The sequence below is a fragment of the Sinocyclocheilus anshuiensis genome, unplaced genomic scaffold, assembly GCF_001515605.1.
Source record: "Sinocyclocheilus anshuiensis isolate Anshui unplaced genomic scaffold, SAMN03320099.WGS_v1.1 scaffold968, whole genome shotgun sequence".
Classification (NCBI taxonomy): Eukaryota; Metazoa; Chordata; class Actinopteri; order Cypriniformes; family Cyprinidae; genus Sinocyclocheilus; species Sinocyclocheilus anshuiensis.
Window position 1 is genome coordinate 702,012 of NW_015549636.1, and position 17,479 is coordinate 719,490.

A 17,479-nucleotide genomic window follows, 5' to 3' on the forward strand; every position below is an offset into this window, starting at 1 on the left:
TAGAACGAGCCGTTTTAGGTAGGTGTGGCTGACTCTTAACTTTTATAAAGAATATCTCTTTGAATTTGAGACTTCAGTTTTTGCAACTTTACAGATCTTCTTTATGCACCAAGAGCTTGTAACACTCCAAAGAGAAAGGAACAATTGAAATCGCATCTTATGACCCTTTTAAGGGTGCCATAGATGATTTTTACCTCTCTTCTTGTGTTCAGATGCCTGTGATCTCACACTGGATCCAAACACAGCACACACTCAACTCATCCTGTCTGAAGGAAACAAAAAGGCAACGCGTGTTGAAGACAAGCAGTCATATCCGGATCATCCAGAGAGATTTGATCACCATGAGCAGGTTCTGTGTGGAGAGAGTATGACTGGACGCTGTTACTGGGAGGCTGAATGGAGTGGAATGGAGGTTGTTATATCAGTGACATATAAGGGAATGAACAGGAAAGGTGGGAGTGACTGTTGGTTTGGATACAATGACAAATCCTGGAGTCTCTTCTACTCTAAAAACAGATCCAATGTCTGTCACAATAATGTAAGCAATACCATATCAGACACTTCGTCTTGCCTTTCTTTGCGTGAACATTTGGGCGGCGTTATGCAAATCTTCCCACATCGTGACGTAGACGTGGGGGCGTGTTAGAACGAGCCGTTTTAGGTAGGCGTGGCTGACTCTTAACTTTTAAAAAGAATATCTCTTTGGATTTGAGACTTTAGTCTTTGCAACTTTACAGATCTTCTTTATGCACCAAGAGCTTGTAACACTCCAAAGAGAAAGGAACAATTGAAATCGCATCTTATGACCCTTTTAAGGGTGCCATAGATGATTTTTACCTCTCTTCTTGTGTTCAGATGCCTGTGATCTCACACTGGATCCAAACACAGCACACACTCAACTCATCCTGTCTGAAGACTACAAAAAAACAACATGTGTGAAAGATCATCAGCCGTATCCTGATCATCCAGACAGATTTGCGCAACAGGAGCAGGTTATGTGTAGAGAGAGTCTGACTGGACGATGTTACTGGGAGGTTAAATGGAGTGGCTCAGGTCATGTAGCAGTGACATATAAAGAAATCAGCAGGAAAAGTGGGATTGACTGTTGGTTTGGTCTCAATGAAAACTCCTGGAGTATGTATTGTTCTGATATGAATTATACTGTCTGGTACAATAATAACAGCACTGATGTATTTGGCCCTTCATCCCACTCTAATAGAGTAGGTATCTATCTGGACTGTCTGTCAGGCACTCTATCCTTCTACAGCGTCTCTGACACACACACACTCACACACATATACACATTCAACACCACACTCACTGAACCCCTCTATGCTGGATTTGGGGTTTATCCTGAATCTTCTGTGTCTCTTTGTCAGATTTAACAAAATTTGTGAAGAACCACAGAGACACGGGAAAGAAAAGAAAATAAGTTATTAAAAAATAAGCTAAAAAAGTTATTGCGATTTTATATCTTACAATTGCAACTTTCTCGATATTGTGTCAATTATTAGTCACAAGTGCAAGAAATAGAGTTGCAATTGTGAGATAAAGTCAGCTTGTAATATAAATTTGCAGTGTGAGATACAAAGTTGCAGTTATGAGAAGTAGTTGCATTTCCAAGATCATATTGTCATATTGTACAAGTCATATTGTAAGATATAAAGTCACAATTACCAAAAATTCCCACTTTTCAGAAAGTCGCCATTGCACGAAAATGAATGAATCAAATTCGACATACAGTTCACATGGATATTACTAATCAAATAGCCAATTAAATGTAGAGCGCTGTGAATTTGAAGTTGCAAGATATTCTGGGTTGCAGTGGCATTCAGTGTATCAACAAGGTTTCCCTTTAATGAGCAATGACTTCCACAAGTGCAAATAAAATATGTGATTGGTTGGATTTTCTGTCACATTGTTAATGTAAATTATATGGAAATCATACTGTTATATTGAGTAGAATTAACAAAATGTGTTCATACCTGCATAGGTGTCTATTTGTGAGTGTTTTCCTCTTTGAGTCATGAAGTTTTATTTTGCAGTGTTGGCTCTTCTTCCCTTTTTCACCATAATTGCATGGGAGTTGGTTTTATTTGAGCTCTCAGACTTATTTTATATATTTTTTAATTTTCAGAATCAAAGCTAATGGTCTGTAGAAACACTCTGGACTCTTTATTTGGTGTGATCTTATTAAAGCTCCTATAGATGTCGTCACTGTTTCAGAGGATCCACAGACTCAGTTTCATCTGCTGGATTGTTAAGAACTGTTAGATCAGCGTCTTTGTTCAATATCAAATTGACGTTAACGTGCGTTCGAATGGCCAATGAGGCGTCTAGGGATGTATTATGTCTATGGGCTCAAGCGGTTACTTCCTGAGAACTGGCTCAAAAGAACGATTCGTTCAAGAATCGAACATCACTAGAATGTCCATGTTGTAAAAGTAAATAAAGCCAATGTTTAGGACCATTACGTTTTTTTTTTTAGGCATGCGACAATTTTGATTAAATTTCCCCCATGTTCTATTCATATACTGTATATTATACCTAAATATTTTAAAATAGGCTTAAGAGCAAAATATCGTCTGTAATGGTAACAGACAGTTGCTGTCAGAGTAGCGGTCAAAACGGATTTAAGGCGGGGCTTCAGAAAGGGTCAGTTATTGTCACGATGCTTCTAAATGGTCTTAAATTAGGCTTTTTATAGCACTATATATAAATTTTGGTTTTATTTTGGGTGAAATATGCCCCAGACATTTTTTTTTTCGTGAGTCACTAAATTAGCTTGACTAGCAGCTTTAACACCAGCAATTTCCTAAACTCGCGTAAATTACCTCAGACACAGACAGTTCTATGTACTTAAGTATTGCATAAATGTAATTGAAAACACGTCAAAGTAATTATGCCTGTCCTTGTTGTAGTGCCCAATTTCTACAATCATCCTCTGTCTGCCAATTCTGTACGGTGCCCACGAGGTGACATGGTCAGTTCACTTAGTTTTGTCGTGGCCACGAGATCATTTTGTTGAGGGAACGACATCCATTTCTCGTGGCCACGACTTCTTATGTTGAGGGAACGACATATTTTTCTCGTGGCCAAACTGGCTCAAAAGAACGATTCGTTCAAGAATCGAACATCACTAGAATGTCCATGTTGTAAAAGTAAATAAAGCCAATGTTTAGGACCATTACGTTTTTTTTTTTAGGCATGCGACAATTTTGATTAAATTTCCCCCATGTTCTATTCATATACTGTATATTATACCTAAATATTTTAAAATAGGCTTAAGAGCAAAATATCGTCTGTAATGGTAACAGACAGTTGCTGTCAGAGTAGCGGTCAAAACGGATTTAAGGCGGGGCTTCAGAAAGGGTCAGTTATTGTCACGATGCTTCTAAATGGTCTTAAATTAGGCTTTTTATAGCACTATATATAAATTTTGGTTTTATTTTGGGTGAAATATGCCCCAGACATTTTTTTTTTCGTGAGTCACTAAATTAGCTTGACTAGCAGCTTTAACACCAGCAATTTCCTAAACTCGCGTAAATTACCTCAGACACAGACAGTTCTATGTACTTAAGTATTGCATAAATGTAATTGAAAACACGTCAAAGTAATTATGCCTGTCCTTGTTGTAGTGCCCAATTTCTACAATCATCCTCTGTCTGCCAATTCTGTACGGTGCCCACGAGGTGACATGGTCAGTTCACTTAGTTTTGTCGTGGCCACGAGATCATTTTGTTGAGGGAACGACATCCATTTCTCGTGGCCACGACTTCTTATGTTGAGGGAACTTCGTATTTTTCTCGTGGCCACGAGATTAATGCGTAAACAAACCATAGACTGTAAAAACAAACCTGCAACAACCCGGGATTATCAAAAATGGATAAAACGGTTTTATTAAGAGTAAACATTTAATTTAATATTTGTGTATATATACACTGAACAAAATTATAAACGCAACACTTTTGTTTTTGCCCCCATTTTTCATGAACTGAACTCAAAGACCTTAAAAAAAATGGTCAAACAGTACCTACACCACATGTTGTTTGGGAGGGTTTCAAGAAAAATTCTCCTCGCTCATCCAAAAACAAACTCCAGCATATTCAGTTATCAGACACGACTGGAACTTCAAATGGGACTGGCTTCTATGGTCAGATGTAACTAAAAAATGAGCTTTTTAGCAACAAATACTCAAGATGGGTTTGGTGCACACAGTGATAAAAAGTACCCCATGTGTACAATGAAATATACTGCTGTATTTTTAATGTTGAGGACCTATATTTCTGCTGGAGGTCCTGTATCTTGTTTAGATACATGGCATCATTCTATCAAATACCAACAGATAAAAAATCTAAAAGTTACTGACTCTGTTGGAAATCTTATAATGGGCCATGTTTGGATCTTCCAACCGGACAATAATCCAAAAACAAACCTTAAAAACAACACAAAAATGGGTCACTGGGCACAAAACCAAGCTTCTGCTCTGGCCATTCCAGTCCTCTGAGCTGAACCCTATAGAAGATGAGTGGTGAACTGAAGAGGAGAAGCTGGGAATCTGAAGGGTCTGGAGAGATTCTGGATGAAGGAATGGTCTCTGATCTCTTGTCAGGTGCTCTCTAACCTCATCAGGCATTACAGGAGAACATTTAGAGCTGTTAAACTGGCAAATGGAGGTTTCAAAAAGCATTGAATAAAAGGGTGCCGTTAATTGTGTCCAATGTGTGAGAAAAACATTTCTGAGAAAAACATTTATTTCATAATGATATTTCCCCCCATTTTAAATTCTTATTCTCCAATGAAAGGTTAGATTTTTGTGAATTTTTAAAATAAAAGATCAAAAGGATTAACAATGCAGATTCATTTTCACAGCCTTCTTTGTTCATATTTACCAAGGGTGCCTATATATTTGGCCATGACTGTATATATAGCTATTATTATTACATTAACTTACTAGGGCTATATTTTTATATTTCTTTTTATATATGCTTATTTCCCCTTTCAATTTGTGTATCGCTTTACCTAGTTAACGTTTTGTATAATTATTCTAGCATCTGCTAGCCTACCATATATTTAGCAAATATATGCCTGACAATTATGCCAATAAAGTTTTGATTTTATTATTGTATTTATGCCCATGTGTGATGATAAATGAGCATTTGTGTTTTCATTTACAAATGTGAATTCCTCAACGAAATACTATAGTATTTATAATTATGGTCTATTAATTAGCCGAAATAAAATTAAATATATGTTAAATTTAAACTGCATTCCAGCAAAAATTCCAGTCAGCATAATCAAAGCTTTACTGGCATGTCGAGCATTTACAGCAGGCTATTATTTACAAAAGTATTCAGAACGTTAAGTAAAGAGATCGAAATGAAGGGGGAAAAAAAGAATATAAACGAATATAAAAATATAATCAATAATAATAGGCTAATAATAATAATATAGAAATATTACGGGGAAAAGACGATCAGTTAATGGACTTACAAGACTGTAGGATGGATAAAAATGTTTTTATATTTGATATTATGCACTTTATGTAACATTTATTCATGATAAACTTCATTTGAATGCTGACTATCGCACGTAATACAGCCCGGTAGCCAAGGCCTATGGTTAATATAATAATTTAATAACGTAATAATTTATATAATAAATAATATAATAATTTATAAATTCAAAATATACTATTAATGAATCCATCTCTGATAATCCTGCTATGGTCATGCAGGTTTGTTTACGCATTAAATTCGTGGCCACGAGAAAAATATGTCGTTCCCTCAAATTAATATCTCGTGGCCACGACATATTATCACGTTCCCACGAGTTATTATGTTGTGGCCACGACAACACTAACTGACTGAGATATGCATGGCAAACTCATAGACATTGCCATGCATTATACGACTGATAGACTGCAACGGTTAAAGTTAAAAATCATTATATGTGTTCTACTGAAGAAACAAAGTCACCTACATCTTGGATGCCCTGGGGGTAAGCAGATAAACATCACACTTTTCATTTTTTGGGTGAACTATCCCTTTAAACTGAAGTCATATCCAGCTATGTTGGCGCTCCAGTCCAGCAGGGGGCGGAAGTGCGTCATATGTTGCTGGGACGGAAGTAGAGCAGTGTTTTCTTTCTGCTGCTGCGAGATTAACGTGTTTCAGGTCGGTTGTGTGATTTTATGTCATAATCTGCTTTAAGGTTTTGCAACCGTCTGATTTACTTTATCGTGTCTCTTTATTTTGTACCGGACGGTTAAAACGATTTAAATTTTACAGAGAAAGGAGCAGAACATTATGTTGTAATACCTCAAATCCAGCAGCTGAATGTTTGATTAAATAAAGGTGATTTATATTCCACAGGTTTCACAGACAAGGCTTAAACCTAGTCCTAGACTAAAATGTAAATCTGAGCTGTTTCAACTGAAAGAAACTTGCACTGACTGATCTTAAAACATATCAGTGCCTTTGTTTTGTCTCAAGATGCACACCAGTAATGTTTTTTTTTTTTCTGAGGCACGTTTATAAAAATGACTTAAATGTCCTAATTGAACTATGGCCTAATCCTGATTTAGTCTAAGCCCTCTCTGTGAAACCAGGCCATTATGTTCTATAGTATCCCTTACGAAAATTAACCATGGTTTTATTATAGCAAAATTGTAGTAACCAGTTGTTGTTGTTGTTTTTTGGCGTATTGACTACCATTTGTATAACCACAGTTTTACTACAAATACCAAGGTTAAACTATGGCTAGTGTTTCAAAACCATGGTTCATTTGTGGTTACCATGGTTTTTGGTTTTATTTGTAGTAAAACCGTGGTTAATTTTCGTACAGGATAAGAAAGCAAAAGTCACGTTTATAACATTATTATGGTTTCTTGAGCACTTTTTTTTGTCTCTAAGGTTAATTGTTCCTAGTAAAACTAGATTTAAGCAGTGTTGTTTTGTAAAGGTTTTGTATTTGAAACGTTTTATCAAATACTTTTTATGTTTTTACTGTTTTACCATTATCCTAGACATTCAGTCAAAAACCATAAAACATTATTGTAAATATTCTTGGAACTAAGAATCAGTAACGTATTGACTGGCCATATGAAGGCAGTTAATTTTACTAAATTATGTTAATATATAGAAAGTTTGTTGACACAGTGGTTAAATATGTATAAAGTTAATTATGATCAAATATTTGACCATTCACTAATAAATATTTTAGTTTTTGTGTAAAAATGATATATTGAAGACTAAGATATGTCATATTTAAATGAAGGCAATCTGAAGAAACACTAATCATATGTAAATGGTTTTATCAGTCCATTATAAATGCGTCTTTAATAATCATGGTGTGTGTCTGTTCAGATGTTGAGCATGAAAGCGCCCCGGCAGCGAGAGACTGTTTAGCACTGCATTGCATGTTTTCCATGAGGAGAGGAGAGTGGTTGTTGCTGGTTACTGTATGATATTGAAATTGCGAAATGGCCTCGAACAATTAGTAAATAAACTGCAGAATGTGATGTTTTCTAACACATGCATGAACTGCATGTATTCTGACAGCCACTGATGAGAAGATGTCTTCAGGCCAATATTCTTACCAAACATGTGATGTTTGGTGCAGATCGGACATTGCATGTTTAAGTTACAACAACTTCCTGTTTCATGGTCCTGTTTGATGGTGTTAATAGCATGCTTTAGTACTTAGCTAGTAAGTGTTGCTAGCATGTTTTAGTATGCTTCTAGCATGTTGCCAGCCTATTTAACACTTGTTGACGCTTTTTAATATGTTCCTAGGCTTTGTCAGGACGCCAGGGACATGCCCCTTGACGAAATCTCAAGATCTTCGCAATTTAACGTCACAAAGGTCTTATGATGACCCTCACCAAATTTGAAGATGATCCGATTAAAATTGTAGAAGGCGTTTGCTAAAGTACAAGGCTTGAAAATGACAAAAACTGCCCAAAAATCATACAGGAAATTCAAAATAACGGACTTCCTGTTGGGTTTCGGATTTTGAACCAGGATACTTTTTTGTAGGTATTGGTGTGTTACATGTGTGTACCGAGTTTCGTACGTGTACGTGAAACGTAGCTCGAGGGGCACTTTGTTGAAATTTTATAGGTGGAGCTGTCAAGCCATTTTGCCACACCCACGTCTGAAACCCATATCAGATGTAAATTTTCGCCAGTTCTGATGTGTGTGCAAAGTTTCATGAGTTTGGAGCATGTTTAGGCCCTCAAAAATGCGATTCACTTTGGAGAAGAAGAAGAAACGGAGCAATTCCAATAGGGTCCTCACACCATTGGTGCTCGGGCCCTAATAATAATTACAACAGCTCTATTAATACATTTATTATAACATTCACACATAGTGTTCAAATCTGTAATAGATTTGTATCTGAAATATTTTCTAATGTTTTAAAAGAAGTCTCTTCTGCTCAGCAAGGCTGCATTTATTTGTACAGTACAAAAATACATGCCTGATTCAAGAAGGGGGTTTGAAAAATGGCCAAAAAATATTATTTATATGCGGAAAACCGTGTTCGGTAGTCGGCCTGCGGCCCAGTGTTTCATTTTGTTCGGTTTCGGCTTCAGCCAGGAATTTTCATTTCGGTACATCCCTAGATGTTCTCTAACTTTATTCAAGTATATTTTAAAGTTGTTTTATTAATGGTTTGTTCCTTTCAGATGCCGTTGGTGGTTCATCTTCTGATGGAGATGAAGAAACAGTCTCAACTTCAAAAGAGCAGCTGAAGACCAAGAGTTTCTCCTGCGCCACCTGTGGAAAAACACTGAGTTCAGAGGGTCATTTAGCGAGACACGAGAGAACACACACAGAACAGAAAGACTTCAGCTGTAAGATATGCAACATCAGCTTTCCTACCGCAGAAGAGAGGAGACTTCATTCAAAAGAGCACAGCATGAAGAAGGAGTTTCACTGTGAACAGTGTGGGAAGGGTTTTTTCACCAATGCTCAGAATATGAAAGCTCATATAAAGACACACAACGAAAAGTCTTTCCACTGCAGCGAATGTGACAAGTATTTCAGCACCAAAGGAAATCTTGATGCTCATAAGCGAATCCACACGGGAGAAAAGCCGCACAAGTGTCCTCACTGCGAAAAGAGCTTCAATCATGGATCTCATCTGAAGAAACATGTGCGTGTTCACACCAATGAGAGGCCGTATCAGTGCAGTGAATGTGGGAAAACCTTTAGGCAGTTATCTTGTCTAAAATCACACCAGAAAATCCACTCTGATGAGAAACCGTATCAGTGCAAACACTGCGACAAACGATTCCGCCAGATTTGTCATCGGAATTGTCACGAGAGGATTCACACCGGAGAGAAACCGTATCTGTGCTCCTACTGCGGGAAGAGCTTTTCTGATCCACCTCATTTCAGAGACCATAAGAGAGTCCACACTGGAGAAAAACCATATCACTGCAGCGTTTGTGGGAAGAGTTTCAGTAAGTTTGATACTTTACGAAAGCACAAGAGGATTCATACCGGAGAAAGACCATTCAAATGCTCACAGTGTGACAAGACGTTTGCTCGATCAGACATCCTTAAGGTCCATCAGCGAGTTCATACAGGAGAGAAACCTTACTCCTGCTCCATCTGCGGCGAGAGATTCGCTTATTTAGGTAGTTTTCAGACCCACCAGAACAAACACGCTAAAGAACAAACTGCTCCAGAATCATCAGAGTGACTTTACATGTCTTGGTCTGTCAGTAAAGGCTTTATTTCAGCAGTTGCTTTCATCATTCATGCCATGTGATATATGACAGTAACATCATACACACATGATGATTTCAATTTAAAACATGAACCATATATTATACAACAGGTGAACTGGATTTCTGAGCAGCGTTCACACTGTGGATATTTAGTCCAGCATCACTGACTCTGACTGTAACGCTGGAGAACAGCAGATGCTGCAGACGCCGCTGAAGACGTGCTCCGTCAAACTGGTGGACTGCAGGAACCTGATAGAGAGCAGAGGAGACGAAACCACCGCAGAGGAACAACACAATAATGGGAATGATGATGATGAAGAATTAATTCCTCCAGGTTTGTTTCTCCTTTTATGACCTTTTGTTGTTTTTCATGACACTTGAATGTCAGCAGACACTTTGCAGGATCAGGTTTATATTGGCTGATGGTGCAGATTTACTGAGATATTTGGGAATGTGATGGCAAATGTTAGCAGGGCTGAACAATTTACAGGATATTTTTTTTTAAGTGGGATTAAAAATGTGCTCTTTTAAGAGGTCCAGTCTTTCTGTGCTTGTTTGTAAGGCTGCTGGATTTGGCCAAACATCACTTTATGGTTGTTTTGCATAAGGTGTCCACGGGGTCTTAAAAAGTATTAAAAGTTAATAGATCAATTTAGAAAAAAATTAAGGCCCTTAAAGCGATACTCCACCCCAAAATGAAAATGTTGCCATTAATCACTTACCCCCATGTCGTTCCAAACCCGTAAAAGCTTCGTTTGTCTTCGGAACACAATTTAAGATATTTTGGAAGAAAATCGGGAGGCTTGTGACTGTCCCATTGACTGCCAAGTAAATTGTGTCTCTCCGCATCACCGTAGCGCCATTTTGGAGAATATGAGCTGAACGCAGGCAGCGTACGCTCTTCTGTGTCAGCCGCGACACAAGGATGCGCCGTTTTTTTTTTTTCAAATCACAGCGTAAATACACGTAGAAAACGTATCCTTGTGGCACGGCTGACACAGAAGAGCGTACGCTGCTTGCGCTCAGCTCATATTCTCCAAAATGGCGCTATGGTGATGCGGATTTGAACCACTGATGGCAGATGAACTATTCTGACAATGCTTTTCATACTTTTCTGGACCTTGCAATTTTCCAAGGTATTACATTTTGCATAATTTTTTCATTATGTATTTGTCCAAACTGAGGTTGTATGCTTAAGTTTGCCTGAATTTAATCATTGCGTAGGCGAATGATGGGATTCTGTGTCGTTTATTAATGGAATCCCGCTAGAATTGACTTCATCTGTTACCGTGCTCACTTACAGCTAGGGATGGGTATCGTTAAGGTTTTAACGGTATTACTACTCTTACCGATACTGCTTATCGATTCGGTACTTATGCACCAGTGTGCAGGCATTTTTAGTGTTTTATACATAAGATAAGATACAGTAAGAACATGAACAACGAAATAAAGTAAAACAAACTGACATATACAATAAAACAAATATACAAATTAAATGAAATAAACAGTGCTTTAATTTTTCCATGAAGTTCTACTAACATTACTGTGTGTTTGAATGTTTAGTTCTCTCTTATATCATAATTAAACAGGGCTTTCATGTTGCGCGTGCTGAAGCTCCTCCGCGTCTACCCTACTGACAGCTGCATGATAGCGCAGGTTTCTTTACGCCCTGTTGTTAAACAACATCGTTGACTAATGGGGAAATGCAAGTTCCCTTTCGAACGGTCTCTCCCGTTGCGTGGAAACTCATATGGAAAACTCCAGTTATACTCTGTGCTGAAGCCTGATTTGTTCACGTTTGTGTAGCTGCACAAACCAATGGCGCTTTAGTCTGCCAGAAAGGGCGGAGCCGACCCCTATATAAGTCGGCTCAGAGCTCCATTCATCACATCATTCTCCTTCAGCGATGAGGATCATCTCTTTGCTGACTCTGCAATCAAGAAGCCGAAGAAGGAAGAAGCTCAGCCTGCAGCTCGCCGCCGTAAAAGAGCCCCGGCAGAGGAAGAAGTGAGAAGCCTGCACGATGCAGAAGGGCAGTGATTGCGTCGTCTGTCTGGGCAGCACCCACGCAGAGCCACACGCACACTGAGACGGAATGCTTTGGCTTTCACTTAAAGCATACGAGTCTGTCCTTGCCTCGCTCGTGGATCCCCTTCTAATGAAGGTGGCCCCGCCTCTTCCACTCTCACGTTCCTCCCCTTCAGTTGGGTTCTAAATACAGTAAAGGAGGTTACTCACTCTAGTTCACTCGTGCTGTGGAAACAATACCTCTAGCGAACAGCGAGCTAGGCTTTTTTGGTCGCTACTTCCTCGTTCCAAAGAAAGATGGCGGGCTCAGATATATTCTAGATCTCAGACATCTGAATCGCTCACTTATGAGATGGCTGTTCAGATGTTACCTTTGAAACAGATCCTCGTGAAGATTTGCCCCAAGGACTGGTTTCTAACAGTGAATCTGAAAGATGCTTACTTTCTCATCTACATAGCCCCCATCACAGACCGTTCTTGAGATTTGCATTAGAGGGAGTGGCCTATCCTCCTGTGGGGAGTGGCCTAGTAGCAGTCCTTCCGTTTGGACTGTCTCTGGCCCCGCGCACTTTTACGAAGTGCATAGACTCAGCTCTTTCCCCTCTGAGACAAATGGGAATCTGCATATTGAATTACCTCGATGATTGGCTGGTTCTAGCCAGATCAAAATGGGAATTGGCAGCTCACAAAGAGCTTAGAGGTGCTTAGAGCACCTCTGGTTGATGATCAACCCACAGAAGAGTCATCTGTTACCCAGCAAGCAGGCTGTCTTTCTGGAAACAATTTTAGACTCTGCCAAAATGTGGCCATGGATTACGCAGGAACGATCCCTGACTATTCAGCGATTAGCGGCATCTCTCAAACCAGGAACGATATGTCCCTTCAAGGTTTTTCAGAGGTTACGTTGCCTCATGGCGGCCGGCACCTCTGTAATACCTCTAGGCCTGCTCCACATGCGGCCTCTTCAATTTTGGCCCGTGTTTCATCCCACACCTGGCGCCTGGGACAGTTTTGCGTCAGGGTAAACCACCGCTGTGTCAGAGCTGTGGCCCCTGGACAACCTCTCGTCTGTTTCAAACAGGCATGCGGTTAGGACTGACCTCCAGAAGGAAGGTGGTTACAACAGATGCCTCCAACTCGGTTGGGGCGCCCGGTTGGAGGGCAATCCGGCGTTCGGCTCCTGGTCAGCCCCAGAGCAATGCCTGTATATCAACTGCCTAGAAATGTTGGCGGTTTTCTTAGCCCTGAAAACATTCCTACCAGCCTTAAAGGGGCACCGTCTTAGTCCGGTCGGACAGCATGACGGCAGTGGCCTACATCAATCACCAAGGTGGTCTCAGGTCACACACTCTTTACAGGATGGCTCGTCACCTTCTCTATTGGGCAAAAATAGAACTCCTCTCGTTAAGGGCGGTTCATGTGCCAGGCAGATTGAACCTTGGTGCATATACGTTGTCCAGAGGCAAGGTAGCCCCAGGCGAATGGGCGCTACATCCTCAAACGGTTCAAAAATCTGGTCAATCTTCGGGAAGGCAGAGGTCGACCTCTTCGGCTCAGAAGACAACTCTCACTGCTCAACATACTTCTTGATACAGCGAGATGCTCTGGGCCACGATTGGCCCAGTGCTCGCCTGTACGCTTTGTCCCCAGTCACCCTGATTCCTCAGGTTGACAGGCGGGTCAGGGCTGACCAAGTGCTCTCTCCTCCTAGTGGCCCCGCTCTGGAGGAACCAGGCCTGGTTCCCAGAGCTAGTGCAGCTCTCAGCAGCAGCCCCGTGGCCCATTCCGCTGAGGAGGGACCTTCTCACGTAGGCGAAAGGCATGATTTGGCATCCCCGGCCGGAGCTGTGGAGCCTTCATGTATGGTGCCTCGATGGGAGCTTAATCAGCTCCCAGCTAGAGTAAGCAATACCATTTTAGAGGCAAGAGCACCGTCGACAAGACGCCTTTACAAACTAAAATGGTCGGTCTTCCTAAACTGGTGCTCTGCATGTAGTTTGGACCCGGTATCATGTGACATGTCCCACGTGCAAACCTTTTTGCAGGAGCTGGCCAATCGATCGGCAGAAACGACCTGATCGTTAATGTTCTTAAGGGGCGCACAGAGGCTGAACCCTCCTCGCCCTCAGACTGTGCTGTCTTGGGACCTGTCTATAGTCATACGGGCCCTATGAAGGCCCCCCTTTCGAGCCTCTCAGTTCGGCCGATTTGCGGCCCTTATCGCTTAAAACGGCCCTCCTAGCTTTGGCATCAGTTAAGCTTGTGGGTGACTTGCAAGCGCTGTCAATCAGCGCCTCATGTCTTGAGTTCGGACCTAACGACTGTATATTCGTCCTAAAATCAAGACATGGTTATGATCCTAAAGTGCTCTCGACTTCGTTCAGAGCTCAGGTGACCAACTTTGTGATCACTCTTGGTTCGTCCGTGCGGTGTACGATCACACCAGTGTGATTTGAACATTTAAACCTGCGTTCACGTGGGAATCAAAAGGAATCTAAAAGAATCGAATCGATAAGCGGAATCAGAATCTGAATTGATAATATTCAAATGATACCCAACCCTAGCTATCTTACAATCAATATGTCGTCAATGTAACTGGTTAAAACTTGAAGTGGCGATGAGGTCTTAAATTGTATGGAAAGAGTCTTAAAAAAGGTCTTAAAAGGTATTAAATTTAACTCCATGTTTCCTGTATATACCCTGTTGCAGTATATTGTGATAATTATTCATACATTCTGAATCATAATAATTATTAACTAATATATTGCAAAAAAAAAAAGCATTATGCAGACTAACTTTATTCAAGTATATTTTCAGCCCCGTGGCCCATTCCGCTGAGGAGGGACCTTCTCACGTAGGCGAAAGGCATGATTTGGCATCCCCGGCCGGAGCTGTGGAGCCTTCATGTATGGTGCCTCGATGGGAGCTTAATCAGCTCCCAGCTAGAGTAAGCAATACCATTTTAGAGGCAAGAGCACCGTCGACAAGACGCCTTTACAAACTAAAATGGTCGGTCTTCCTAAACTGGTGCTCTGCATGTAGTTTGGACCCGGTATCATGTGACATGTCCCACGTGCAAACCTTTTTGCAGGAGCTGGCCAATCGATCGGCAGAAACGACCTGATCGTTAATGTTCTTAAGGGGCGCACAGAGGCTGAACCCTCCTCGCCCTCAGACTGTGCTGTCTTGGGACCTGTCTATAGTCATACGGGCCCTATGAAGGCCCCCCTTTCGAGCCTCTCAGTTCGGCCGATTTGCGGCCCTTATCGCTTAAAACGGCCCTCCTAGCTTTGGCATCAGTTAAGCTTGTGGGTGACTTGCAAGCGCTGTCAATCAGCGCCTCATGTCTTGAGTTCGGACCTAACGACTGTATATTCGTCCTAAAATCAAGACATGGTTATGATCCTAAAGTGCTCTCGACTTCGTTCAGAGCTCAGGTGACCAACTTTGTGATCACTCTTGGTTCGTCCGTGCGGTGTACGATCACACCAGTGTGATTTGAACATTTAAACCTGCGTTCACGTGGGAATCAAAAGGAATCTAAAAGAATCGAATCGATAAGCGGAATCAGAATCTGAATTGATAATATTCAAATGATACCCAACCCTAGCTATCTTACAATCAATATGTCGTCAATGTAACTGGTTAAAACTTGAAGTGGCGATGAGGTCTTAAATTGTATGGAAAGAGTCTTAAAAAAGGTCTTAAAAGGTATTAAATTTAACTCCATGTTTCCTGTATATACCCTGTTGCAGTATATTGTGATAATTATTCATACATTCTGAATCATAATAATTATTAACTAATATATTGCAAAAAAAAAAAGCATTATGCAGACTAACTTTATTCAAGTATATTTTAAAGTTGTTTTCTTAATGCTTTGTTCCTTTCAGATGCCGTTGGTGGTTCATCTTCTGATGGAGATGAAGAAACAGTCTCAACTTCAAAAGAGCAGCTGAAGACCAAGAGTTTCTCCTGCACAGAGCTCATCTGAGGACACATGTGCGTGTTCACACCAATGAGAGGCCGTATCAGTGCAGTGAATGTGGGAAAACCTTTACAAACTCAGGCTCTCTAAAGTCACACCAAAGTATACACTCTGATGAGAAACCGTTTCAGTGCAAATACTGTTACAAACGATTCCGTCATATTTCTAGTCTGAACAATCACGATAGGACTCACACCGGAGAGAAACCGTATCTGTGCTCTTACTGCGGGAAGAGCTTTTCTAATCTAACTCATTTTAAAGAACATAAGCGAGTCCACACTGGAGAAAAACCATATCAATGCAGTGTTTGTGGGAAGAGTTTCCGTAGGGGTGTTACTTTACAGATGCACACATTGATTCATACCGGAGAAAGACCGTTCAAATGCTCACAGTGTGACAAGACGTTTGCTCGATCAGGCGTCCTTAAGGTCCATCAGCGAGTTCATACAGGAGAGAAACCTTACTCCTGCTCCATCTGCGGCGAGAGATTCGCTTATTTAGGTAGTTTTCAGACCCACCAGAACAAACACGCTAAAGAACAAACAGCAGTTGCTTTCATCATTCATGCCATGTGATATATGACAGTACACATGATTACAATTTAAGACATGCACAATATAATATACAACAGTTGAATTGGATTTCTGAACAGAGTTCATAGTGTGGATATTTAGTCCAGCATCACTGAGTGATTTCACTGTTTGTACAGGATTACAGACCAGAGTGTGAGTCATTTTTGTCATATACTTTGAAACTATTTTCATTTATGGAGTAAAAGCATGAACTATTGGTTTTGTAGGCAAACATTAATGCCTTGAATTTTATGCGAGCAGCTATTGGTATCCAGTGCAAATTGATAAACAATGGTGTGACGTGCATTCTTTTTGGCTCCTTAAAAATTAATCTTGCTGCCATGTTCTGGATTAATTTTAAAGGTTTGATAGAACTTGCTGGAAGACCTGCCAAGAGAGCATTGCAATAGTCCAGCCTGGACAGAACAAGAGAATATTTCATATGGAAACCATTTTAAACTAGTCATTATGTGTGATTGTTGTGGTGGCCTACCCATTTTCATGCAATCAGGGGTGTAGCAGCCATTTTAAAAGTGGAGTGGGGTGGGGTGCGGGGGGGGACCGCTGTCAGGTGATGTGACCCTCATGTTCATATAATAAATTCTAATAGAATACCAATTGGCGTTTCTAGTGGCAGTTTTGGGAACACGCCATGAAAGCTAACAGGAAACCAAGTTTTGTGAAATCATACTCAAATTTGAAAAATAACTGCAGGACTTGGGACTTTGAGACCACTGTGGACATATATACTTTATTTTTATGAAATAAACTCAACTCTCAACTCAACCTTTATTTATAAAGCACTTTCAAAACCATAAAAATGGACCAAAGTGCTGTACACAAGCAGTATATAATAAAGATTAAAAAAAATAAAACATTACAATATAGGAACAAAACATAAAATAAAAGACAAGTCATTCACAATTGTCCTGACCAATCAAATGCCGAAAGCCTGATAAAACAAGTCTTTCTTTAAGTCCTTTTTAAAAATGTCCATGCTTGATGAGGATTTTACAGATAATGGCAGAGCATTCCAAAGTGCTGGAGCCTCAACAGAAAAAGCGCGATCTCCACTCCGCCTCAGACGAGTCAAAATCAAGCTCTGAGAGGAGCGCAATAGTCGATGCAATTGGTAAGGGACCAACATATCCC

The 17,479-nt window shown here is 40.4% G+C and overlaps 2 protein-coding genes across 2 annotated transcripts in view; both read left to right on the top strand.

Annotated features, from left to right (window-relative positions):
* The window catches only part of LOC107659785 (protein NLRC3-like), an 11,141-nt gene extending 8,854 nt beyond the window's left edge, over nucleotides 1–2,287 (top strand). The window contains exons 8-9 of the mRNA XM_016448815.1: nucleotides 213–514; nucleotides 1,155–2,287. Coding sequence (XP_016304301.1) covers nucleotides 213–514; nucleotides 1,155–1,385 — 533 coding nt within the window. The 3' untranslated portion in view covers nucleotides 1,386–2,287. The remainder of the gene's footprint in view (nucleotides 1–212; nucleotides 515–1,154) is intronic.
* A 6,241-nt stretch (nucleotides 2,288–8,528) lies between these two features.
* Nucleotides 8,529–16,550, top strand: LOC107659760 (zinc finger protein 91-like). Its single transcript, XM_016448790.1, has 6 exons — nucleotides 8,529–8,547; nucleotides 8,690–9,707; nucleotides 11,644–11,746; nucleotides 13,363–13,668; nucleotides 15,661–15,665; nucleotides 15,751–16,550. The coding sequence occupies exons 1-6, from the start codon at nucleotides 8,529–8,531 to the stop codon at nucleotides 16,328–16,330; spliced, it is 2,031 nt and encodes a 676-aa protein (XP_016304276.1). The 3' UTR covers nucleotides 16,331–16,550.
* The last annotated feature ends 929 nt before the right edge of the window (nucleotides 16,551–17,479 follow it).